This window comes from Rhyacophila brunnea, unplaced genomic scaffold (assembly GCF_057557595.1).
Source record: "Rhyacophila brunnea isolate RB1 unplaced genomic scaffold, BYU_Rbru_1.0 scaffold_4, whole genome shotgun sequence".
In the NCBI taxonomy this organism is placed as follows: Eukaryota; Metazoa; Arthropoda; class Insecta; order Trichoptera; family Rhyacophilidae; genus Rhyacophila; species Rhyacophila brunnea.
In genome coordinates, this window is record NW_028233068.1 from 6,310,114 (window position 1) to 6,322,634 (window position 12,521).

At 35.7% G+C, this 12,521-nt stretch overlaps 1 protein-coding gene across 1 annotated transcript in view; it reads right to left on the reverse strand.

The window, feature by feature from the left end:
* The window catches only part of LOC147066758 (uncharacterized), a 63,220-nt gene that overhangs the window by 48,530 nt on the left and 2,169 nt on the right, over positions 1-12,521 (reverse strand). The window contains exons 2-4 of the mRNA XM_085954146.1: positions 7,346-7,497; positions 6,359-6,525; positions 5,779-6,178 (exon numbers count right to left, since the gene is read on the reverse strand). Coding sequence (XP_085810272.1) covers positions 5,779-6,178; positions 6,359-6,525; positions 7,346-7,497 — 719 coding nt within the window. The remainder of the gene's footprint in view (positions 1-5,778; positions 6,179-6,358; positions 6,526-7,345; positions 7,498-12,521) is intronic.

Sequence of the window (12,521 nt, forward strand, 5' to 3'; positions counted from 1 at the left end):
AGTGTGATAACTTTAAGTGTAATTTAAGTTGTTTTCTAGTTTCCGGTTTATATGGAATAGTAAATTAAAACGTCAAATTCAATTTATATGCGCCAATATTCCAAATAAATGCATTTTAATTGTCCGGAGAGCACACTTGCATCACTCGCTGTCGCAAGGAGCCAAATTTGTGACTCACACTTTGACGTTACATGTCAATAGAGTCGAGTTTGGCACTTATGGAATAAGGTCGGCCGGAAATGACTGTTCAGTAGCGGGCCGTATTTATTTCAATTAATATAGATATTTTAGAATTTATTTTGCCAAACAAATATTTTCTCACCATACTTACCTACTACACCGTAAATCCTTTTTTACATTGCATCTTTTTAGCATTTATAGCGGTAGGTATGTATGTATGTACATAGAAAAAAAGCATTTTTTCAGAATAAAGAATCGTGTTTATTAATGAGAAGCGAGCAAGAAATTACACAAGTATACCAAATATGTGAATAAGTGATGGACCCAATAACACATACATAGAAAGCATAATCATTGATGATCTAGTTGTTCCAAGGTGGAGAGAGGAATTAAAAGTAGGTAGGTCACTATAAAATTAAAAATAAATAAAATAAAGTAAAGCACAGGCAGTATAAGAAAAGAATACGATTTTAAATACGGTTACATATACAGTAATTATTATACATGGTAAATATGTATGTAGCTTTGAAACAATAAATTTATCTTGAATAAGCAAGAAAACATAGCAGAAATTATAGGTATATAGGTACTTAATCTAATTTACATAATGTATAAATGAAAAGGAATAAAGTTCCGTGGCACACCGGTTGTGGTGCTCTGATAATAAATAAATCAAATAAAAAGGTACAAGATAAATGCAATCAATAATGGATAAAAATAGAGCCAAATATCAACAATAATTGACAGATAGACAGCAATAACAAGGTTTGGTAAGATGGTTATTCGGAACAAAGTAGGTATTCGAAATGGAAAAAAAAAGAATCCATCTCCATGGAAATAATACTCTGCAACCAGTTAATATACGTCAATTGTTCACTATGCACATAACTTATTAAATTGTTAAACACTCAATGTGATCATCTTTTCGTTTCCTGTTTAAAAGGAACACAAGTGCATACACATTATTTATACACATTTATAAGAAAAAACTATACAAAGACAATGACAATTATAGATAATATATTACAATAACAAATGACCAAAGTTTTAAGGTCACCATAATATGAACTAAAGTGTCTAAAAACATTTTGAAAATCATAGAATAAAAAGAAAAGTCAGAATTAACCTAAATGTGTGTTTCAATGTCATTTTCTCCTTCCTCACACAAAGGTAACGATGGTATGGTTTCGAATTCGTCAGACTGCGTGGATATGTCTTCAATGTTTTTATAAAAAGCTAATTCTTCCAACTGCCTCCAGTTCTCTCCGTAATGTTTTTTTAATAAATTGTTTACATCTTTCAATTTATTTTTGTTTATCGACACTTTTCCTCGAGAAATAGTGGCAGGATTAATTGAGGATGTCAAACAATTTCTTTTGGTAACGAATTGTGGTGTCGAGAGTTCGGCTCGATATGTAGCTTCCCCTTGTATCTTAATTTTATTAGTTGACGTTTTCGACAAATAAAAACGTTTGGTCTGGTTAAACTGGAAATGCCAGCTTCCTGGTGGCTTTAAATATTTTCCTGCCTCTTTTCGCCAGTCAAACACAGGTACATCTGTACCCAAATCAAAAACAGTTCCGTGATCTTTGACAATGGAATAATATTGTTGAGGGTCAGAAATCACTTCTCTCTTTTTTATATTTTTTTCTAGCATACCAAACACTCTATCCGGAGGAATAAATGAGTGGCCCACAACTGGAAACAGTACTTCCACAGTTTTTATACATGATGGCGCATGACTCTGAAGCCATTTCGACAACATACACATTACCGTTGTATTTTTATTCTGACCCCCACAGCCGTCGGCGACAAGCCTTAACTTGGTGATGCAATTATTAAAATTTGTATTTAGGAGACGGTGAAATACTGCACTCGCTATTTCGTTCGAGCTTTTCGGTCTATCGATTTCATTCCAAACGTAACTGTGGACGTTTTCCGGTGTTAATGACGTTTTGGAACTACCGGTGACAATACAAAAGTGGTAAAAACTCCACTGTCGACTAAAATATGCCATCTGGTCAGGCAGTTTTGGAAGAGACAAATTTTTTTGGCAATCAAAGCTCATTGTCAATAAATTTGTCTCGTCCTCTTGCAAAATTGCATAAAAGGCCTTATATTTGAGACGGTGGATACGGGACAGTATAATGACGTCTTTTTTTTCTTTATCGTCCGTTGCATTTTTTAGTCGCTCTCTATATTCACTGCATGTAGAGCACTTATCTGTCATTGGGGACCCAAACGATAAATTAAATGTTCTATTAAAAATGTCTCGAAAATATTTTGCTTTCACTTGTAATTCTATTTGTGTTCCGCTATTATACATCTTCCATAACTTCGTGATATTGAGTTCCGCCGATAAATATACCCGACTCTGCGTCTTATTCCGGCAGTAATGTGGCTCACTACCTTTTAACTCCTTTATAAATGCAACAACACTTGCTCTTTTCCCTATAAAACTCGCATGTGCCTTATCGCCGCCTCTTCTCTCGATGGGAAGTTTTCCCGCGCTATTTTGAAAGCGCTTCACAACACCTTGAATTCTACCTTTTTTAATGTTTAAAATACCCAAAAAGGTTTTTTGGCATACGGGAACCAAAGCACCAGTTTGACTTTTTCGGGCATAATATTTTATATTGAAAGATTTTTTTCTTTCAGCCCCACTGTGTGACATCACTGAAACTCCTTTACAATACTTCACTATAAATGTATCTTGAGCAAGTTTCACTGACTTTTCATAAAATGCAGAATGGAAATGTCTAATATCAGTTCCGTTTAATGAACTGCACTTGAAGTTCTTAGTGTCATGATTACACTGAGGATACTCGGGCAATTTTTTAGATGAATATCTGCAACAAATTATGAAAAATACAATAATTAATAACTTTGAAAATAAAAAGTAAAGATAGAGGTTAATAAAATATATAAACAAAAGTATAAAATAATGACTATACTTAGATATTATGTAAATATATATATAATGAGATTTATGGCGGTTATCTTAAATCAATTTATTATAAGTCATAAAGTGATTAAAAAATAATGTCCAATTATTAAAGGTCCCAATAATATTACTTTTTGACACAAGCAAAATATGTTAAAAATCTGTACTTAGAGATCTCATAATAATTACATCACGCTAAATATACAATATGTATCTGCGGCATAATTTAAAAAAAGCGCACGAAACAAAAAATAATATTATGAAACACCACTGGATTATTGAAACATCTATAGCAAAAAGTAATGTTAGGAATGTCAATTTTTAAATACCTTTCTTGGCGTAACACGTTACATTTCCAGCCAGCTGGATTTCTTAAACGCTTCCTTGATTCTCCTGGTAGAGATTCCGTTACACTTACTAATGAAACATCCATTATTAATTAGTAAAAACAATCAAATAGACGAAGCAAAATCAAGACTTTCTCACTGCACAGACGCGAACGGTTTGACGCGGTTGTATAGAGATTTTACCGTACGTTTGAAATCAGTATTTGAATGGCGGCGTCTGATTGGTCGGTTAAGAAGAGACAATTTAGCGACTCCATATTTTTTCAAAGAGCGCGCTTGGCGACTCACGTCAATATTCATTTTGATTTTTTGATGAAATTGGAAGGAATTTGAAACTCTCAACTGGAAAAGTCGATAGATCTATCGATAGAGCATCTAAGTACATTCAAAACTCATTTTATCGAAAAATCGCCAGGAGCCAGTTTAGCGACTCGGCGCCTCATATATAGTTCATCTAGTAATCTATTTTTTAATTTTGGAATCGATCTGTTTTAGCTGTAGTGACCGTTTTAACAGATCACTTGACTGAAAATAAATTCCCGCGAAAATGGCTCGCAGCGAAAGGGTTAAAATGCTTCCACGATCTCCTTGAACATGAAAAAAATCAATTGTAATTTCCCAACTTTCTTAACAGAATTCTCAAAAACATATTTTTTTCATTTTGACAGTTGAAAAATAATATTTGGTAAATTTTGGCACGCGTACCTAAAAGGTTCGCAATCCCTGGTATAGTGGAACAACTTAACCTTGAAATTGCACAGATCACGATTTCTTCTACTGCGCATGAATTACATAGGGTAAAATATAACATTTAACCAAAAAATTAGTGTTGTAATTTCTTTCAATATACATATCTTGAAATAAGCTATTTTTTTTGTATTTAACGAATAATAATTCATAAGATTTGAGAATGAAACATTCTTTATCGAACCATACATATAATTTGAAAACACCTCAGGTATTCCTACCTAGACATATACATATTTTAAAAAAAAAAAAAAAAATGTAAACATGTGGTGCTGAGCTGAACTCGAGTCCACACCCATCGGATTCACGCCAATGTGCTGAGGTGTTTTCAAATTATGTCATCGAGTAATGATCATGTGTTTCCACTAGGACAGGCCCGGGCAAACAATGGTCCGCAGGCCGCATGCAGCCGACTAAGTATTTCTGAGAGGCCCAGCTTTAATCGTATTTCTGAAAAAAGTTTACTTTTTCTACATTTTAACGCCTTTTAAAAAATAAAATTCTCTTAATCCACTTAACTCCGGACAACTTAAAGATTCTGCTAGAAAAATTTTGGTTTTTATTGGATCAACCTACATATTATGTGAATAAACAATTTCAATTATGAATATCAATAAGAACTCTATATAGGGGCAGTCGACTTGGTCCCTACCGCCCACAAGTGGGCGTTCCAGCTTTCAGGAGGGCGGTAGGGGTTTTAAAATCATTTTCATCGAAAGGAGACCTTTGTTTGTTCCTCACAAAAATTGCGCCAGATATCCAGTATTTAGTTTCGCAGCATCAGCCTCAGGGATCTCATTAATAAGTTAATTAATTAAATTCAATTTCATCAGAATTCATGCTTCTATGTATGCAAAATTTTTATAAAGATTTCTTCTGCTAAACTTAGCAAAAGTCTGACCTAAAGCATTTGGTAAGTAATTATTATCATATGTTTGCTGTAACTCTGCTTTATAAATTGTATAAAGTAAAATTACTTCCCTACTTTATAAATCACCATTACTGTGGAACCGATGGGCGATTAGAAAAATTTACTATTAACAGAGATACAAAAGTGGGCGATAGGTATAAAAAGGTTGACTACCCTATATCATCAAGTATCACCAATGAACATTTACAAGCAGTTTTACTAACTAAAAACTAAAAAACTTAAACTACAAAATTAACATCTGAAATTTAAAAAAAAAATTGAAAATGTAAAACAATTACATTGAAATTCTCCTTTCATGATAATAAATTATGTATGTCTAAAAATAGTATTCAACTTGCAGCCCGTTGTTCATTTTATATTCCTAATGTGACCCTTCATCCAAAATATTAGCCCAGGCCTGCACCAGAACAGTAAAAAATAAAAGCACAGAACCTCGGCTAAATGTGACACACCAAACATTGCTTTTTGGACAAGGAAAGCGCTTGCGTCTCTGCAGATTGGGAACCTTATCATTTCCAACATCTATTGACAACTAACAAAATCAATTTTTCTAACGACTTCAATGATAACATCCCAGTCATGAGCATTAATTATTGCAGATTATGAATACAAAATAATGCAATATAAACCTTTGCTGCGGGAGCGGGCACCGGGGAAGTCTTGATAGTGGGAGCCGAAACAGCAGTGGGCGGAGTCTGCACGGCCGCCTTCACGGGAGATTGCACAAGAGGCGCTTTCACTGGAGTCACAACAGCCGGAGGTTTGGCGGCAGATTGAACTGGAGAAACGGCGGCTGCAGGTGTGGGCGGCGGCACCGGCGCAGTCACTTTAACAGGGCTCTGTGCTACAGGTTGAGGCAGTACTGTTTTGGCTGGAGTAAGTTGCGGGGGCACCGGTTTGACTGCCTCCTGCTGGGCCGGGGGTGTAGCCGGCGGTTTAGCAGGCGACGGCTGCACGGGAGACGCGGACTGTGCTTCTTGCTTTGCAGGAGACACTGCGATTGCTACGGGTTGTGGCTTTGGAGGACTGCTGAAATAAATGTCTTCATTATATTCATTCCTGCTACACAAATATCCTATTCATTTAACCATAGGCGCGACCCAATCGTATGGAAAGGATTATGGTATTATTTATATTGTGGAAATGGATGCAGCCTATCATATTTTCTTTTTTTTATTTAAATAATAATTTTCTCTACAATGCACTGACCTCTGGACGGCGACAGGCGGCACTGAGAGTTTAGGCGTGTCATCAGACAGAATACATTCTTGGTCAGGGTCACTGGAATCACTGTCCACTCCGATTACCTGCTCCGCCTCCTCTTCCTCTATGGGTGGGGCCGGTTTCGGCTCTTCGCGTTCACCACGCCTTGAAGACTGTTGAATTTTAAAAATGTAACTTTCTCGATTAGCAATATCCAATTGTTTTCATTTTAACACATTTTATCTATCTTTTACCACTGTTGCTTCCACATAAAATTCAAAGAAACTGTTATTTTAGCATTGTCATCCGATTTCAATCTATGAATTTCTATGAGTCGGAACATTTTTATAAATATTTAATGGACAAAAAATATGCAATAAAGTCATTTCGGTCATTGTGTAAATAAAAAATGGAAAAAAATGTACATTTAAAATGTACATTTTTATGTATGTAACAATAGAACAATTATTGTAATAATAAAACACAATAAAAACTATATTCAAATTGTAATGGTTACCTAATGTGATCTTTATCAAATTGCAATATATATGCCATATTTAGATAAAAATCGAGGGAATAATTAAATATATCTTCTACCGACCTCGGTTAATGATTTACATGGTTGAGTACGTGTTATCATATGAAAAAATCAATAAACCAATTGACTAATTGTGAAATATATTGGATGGGCGACACAACAATGGCATTTTTCCATACTTCACAACTATAAATAATAAATTAACTCGAAAACATAAATGACAAGCAATATAATTATAGACTCACAATGTCATTATTTTAATCGGCAAATGGATGGTACATATTATTACATACATTAAAAATACTAATATTGAAAACTCAACATTGACGTTAAGTGGAATATTTGGAGGCTCGAGAAACAAGAACGGCAGTTACTATTTTTGTCAATAAATAAGTCTTATTGACGGTCTGAAACAATTCTACCGTAACGAGAAGGAAGGAAGTAAATTTTCATACTCTGGTGGGCGTGGAAGGTGGTTCGGCGGATGAGAGTCGGCGTCGAGTGCGGCTGGCGGGTCCCGGCCTCCGCGAGCTTCTCGGAGGAGAATCCCCTCCCTGATCGTCCACTTCTTCAGTTGACGTATCAGCAATAGTTGTATCACCGAGCACTAAAAAATTGACAAAATTATAGTTATAGTGAGTCTCAAAAAACTGCGTACTCGGTCCTCTGCTTTCTTCCCGTGCCTCTCACCAAATGAGAATGGAGCTTGCGATGGATTTGAGCTATTATGACACCTCACATCCATAGAACAGAAGATGATCCCCGGCACATGGTTGAGTAGACAAACTCTTTAAGTTCAGTAGATTTACGTAGTAGGGAAAGCAAGGGACCGAGAAGAGTGGAAGGACCTACGTGAAGCCTTCATCCAGCAGTGGATCAACCCCGGCTGATGATGATGGTGAAGAAGACCTGCCGAGTATTTTGCACATCTTCATAATCTGGCCGCATACCATGTTCTAAAATTATGTAATTGACCTGAGTAAATAATATAAAAGCAAAATAAGTCGGTGTCTCCTGAGAACATCACTTTATCTGTCATCAAACCAGGACCAAATGACGTTTGCAATTGCAACCTATACTGTAAGACATTGCATCTTACCAAGGTCCAAAGGTCTTGAACTTTTGAGAATTGATGTCTCTACCAAACGTTGGGGGTACATTGGTATTACCGAATTACGAACACTTCATTCTTGAATCAACACGTCAGCCCTCAATGATTGAAGTAGTCATGAAGACACCTTGAGGCTGTACTACAAGGATTCTGTCACCGAATCTCCCTCGCTCTGCATCAGTGCTGTGCAACAAAAGCGATCTACACACTGCAGGTCTCACATGGCAGAAAGCGCAAAATGTAGCGACGGACTGAGTAAAGTGAAGAAAAACTTGAATTTACCACACTATGCTTCAACGATAGAGTGTAACAATTTGAAGTAAATATATTGAATATCATGAACTTGAAAAATTAACATTAGGAAACACTTAGCTAAATGTTCTGATATGCTACATATGGCGTGTCTTTCAAATGCTTTCGTGTACTGGATTTGTTGACACAGCACTACCACAAGTTTACAATCGAGGGCACTGCTTTACCGTACTCATCGAAACATAGAATTCTGGTAAAAATGAACTACGTAGGCAGACACCTACACATATCCACAGTGGCGGCTCGTGGATATTATATCTGGGGGTGCTGCGGTTAATTAAAAATAAAAATAAATAATTATTTGGATTATATTTTAGTATTACTTCTTAACACATCTTGAGCGGGAAGGGTATTTCTACCCGCGCGCCGGACCGGTGTTCGTCGGCGGGACGGGTAGAAATACCTTTTACGCCGGCTCCACTTGAAGTGCGGGAAAGGTATTTCTACCCGATTATTGCATACGAATATTTTATGTCAACGGTTTGAAAATGTTTCAAACTACACACACATCTACAAAAAAAAATAATTTACCGTCGATTCATTTACTTACACACACTCTCTTGCGCAGCCCATATGAGAGCTTGTGCGTAATCAGGAAATTTGTTTAGAGTCCTAAATCAGCGAACTATATTTCTGTAGACGATAAGAATGCTAAAACTATATGCGTCTTCTTTTTACACTTGTTTATTTTTTGATGGGTGAGCAGGAAGACAACATTTTGTGAAATATCGATGTATTCTTTAAGCATGGTTTGTTCGCTGTACTGTGAATGCGATTATATGTATATTTTTATGATGTGTGATAAATACATAGGCCTCCTTTTCATACTATAATATTATCCTTTGTGAGCGAGTGTAAAGACGACAATTTGTGATAGACGGAATGCATTCTTCGCACTTGTTGTAAGTGATATTGTGCGGTGCGATAACGCTGGTATGCGAGCGGAGCAATAAATTATAACATGAGTGGAAACCAATGTTATTTAGATGTCTGTAATCTACTACGATCTATATAGAATATCAGTATTGAATTTTCAATCTTGAAATACGGCGCTATAGAACGGGTGTGTTTTTACAAGTGAAATATATTTAAGTAATCGATATTTTATTTAATCTTTAAAAAATGGCTTCAGACAATTATGAAAGCGATGACGAAATATTTGCCGATAATTTGTCTGCCTATTCTGGTGAAGATTTACCAGAATTAGGCAGCGACAGTGATAGCGACAGCGATAGTGAAGAGTTCCCTCGCACGAGAAGGGTACCAGTGATACCGTTACAAATCAGTGATTCGGAAGACAGTGAAGTGGAGGAAGAGGAAGTCATGGAATGGTCTGAAATAGACAACCCACCGCATATTGAACCATTTTTAGGCAACGTTGGTGTTTGCGTAGCACCAAACAATTCTGAAAATGTGATGGATATAGTTAGTTTATTTATTGGAGATGATTTACTTAGCATGATGGTAGAAGAAAGCAATCGATACCGCACACAAAATGAATCCCGATTCAAGAAAATGAAGAAATCTATCAAATGGAAGCCTGTAAATCTTGGTGAGATGAAAAAATTCCTCGGACTCATTTTGCTTATGGGACAAGTTCGAAAAGACACAAGAGATGATTATTGGTCTACTGATCCGAGTATAGAAACACCAATATATTCTAAAACAATGAGTCGTGATCGTTTTAGACAAATTTGGCAATCGTGGCACTTTTCAATTAACGATATCATTACGGATTCCAGCGATCGCCTTGAAAAGATTAGGCCAATTATGACATACCTAATACCGAAGTTTTCTTCGGTTTATAAGCCTCAAAGGGAACTTTCTTTAGATGAAGGTATTAATACCGTGGCGGGGAAGACTTGTATTTAAAGTATATAATGCATCTAAGATAATAAAATACGGTATCCTAGTGCGCATGGTCAGTGAAGCCACTACGGGATACATCTGTAATATGCTCATTTACAGTGGGCAAGGAAGACCACTATTAGACACCATCCAATTGCTTCTTGGTCCGTATTTAAATTTGTGGCATCATGTCTATATGGACAATTATTATAATAGTGTAAAAACCAGTGAAGCACTTTTAGAAAATAAAATTAGGACGTGTGGAACAATGCGAATAAACCGAGGCTTCCCAGAATGTTTTAAACACGTCAATCTTAGTGCAGGACAGAGTATTTTCCGTCGGCGAAAGGATGTATTGTTACAACTCTGGAAATCAAAGAGAGATGTTCGAATGATTTCAACAATACATCCATCTACCATTTTAGAGAGTCACAACACCGATTGGAATACGAGACTACACATTTGGAAACCGCTATGTGTTATCGAATATAATAAATATATGAAAGGGGTAGACCGTGCGGATCAGTATCTCTCTTACTACTCGATCATACGAAGAACAAAAAAATGGACAAAGAGAGTTGTCATGTATTTGTTAAATTGTGCTTTTTTTAATTCTTTTAAAGTTTATAAAGTATTAAATCCGACCAAAAGGCTAACTTACAAACAGTTTTTGCGTAGTATAAGCAAATTTTGGATAGCCGACCATATTGTTGAAACCGACCCAATTTTGGAAGAAGCAGGGCCATCTACATCACGATTACCAAGAAGAGTGGGTAAAAGTGATCATCCTGGTAGGTTATCACTCGATATGAAGAAGCATCGAATGATAAAAATTGTTACAGATGGTAAAAAAAAATACCCACAAAGACAGTGTCGAGTGTGTTCGGTGCACAAAAAGAAAAGTTTGACTAGTTATATGTGTACATTTTGTGACGTCCCCCTACACAGGGGTGAGTGTTTTCATAAATATCATACTTTATCCAAATATTAGAATAATAATTTTTGTGCGGGAATTTATTTATAGTGAATGGAATATTTTTTACAAAACCTTCCTGTAAATATGTGATTAGCACCATATACCAGTGGCGAAGGGTGGAGGTAGGCTGTTAAGATATGCCATAAATAGTGCACATTAAACTTTTTCAGACATATATTTTTATTTTCATTGAAATAAGACTACAATTTACAGATAGTGTTGGTTAGTTTTTAAAATTCAATTAAATCCTGAGAAACCAAGCCATAATATATAATAGTCAAAAAATACTTGTCTATCTATAAAATATCTAAAATTATGCAATTAAATCATACATAACTTTGAATATTTTATAAATAGAATAATATTTTTCATTTATTATAGTTTGGTTTAGTCAGGGGCTTATTGAATTAAAAAAAATAACCAACAATATGTGTAATATGTATTTTTAATCCAACGAAAACAAATAACTATGAATGAAAAAGTATCCACAATTTTGTCGTATTCCCCAAATTAGACCAAAACTATTATGGTTTCGTTTAGGCATGGTTTAATTGATTTTTAAAAATTAACCAACACCATCTGTAAATTGTAGTCTTAGTTCAATAAAAACCAATACATATGATTGAAAAAGTTTAGTGTGCACTATTTATAGCGAATCTTAACAGCCTACCTCCACCCTTCGCCACTGCCATATACTTATGTTATTTTAAACAATTTGTTCTAAAAAGAAACACAGCACTGAGGAACAATATATGGTGAGTGTGAATTCCAAATTTCATTTAAAAATAACTGATAGTTTGGAAGATACAGCGATTTTTGTAAAATTCGATTTTATTTCAATTGCCGCTGGTTTTCGCCCGCTGCGTGTACCTGTGAATTTGTACTGAGGCCCGCGCAAAATGTGTTAACTAACATCAAAATTATTAAAAATAAATATAAGTGTTTTCATTTCATTATAAAATTCATTCTTGTCTTTTTTCCTTGAAAGGAGGTCTATCACCTTTCAGTTGCTCTCGACAGCTGTCGCGACTCACGTAGCTACTAGCTCAGAGTCGCTGTCCCGACAACGTTTGCAACATGAAAATAGTATTTTCGTATTGGTATTACTGTCTAAGCGGCAGTACCAGACTTAGCTCTGAGCGGCGAGCCCCGCTACCCGCGCGCCCCCCTTCACCAATTCGAGCATTTTCTATCGAAAATTGTACTGCATGAAATCACGCGATGCATCACTTTCATCGCAGTTATGATAATTATTATTGGGTGTACCGGTACGTGGGCAAGCTTCACACGCTTAAATAATATTGATATTTTCATATAATATACATAAATTTATGTATATTATAATATTACATTTTTCTCAATTTGCTTGGGGATGTTGCAGTTC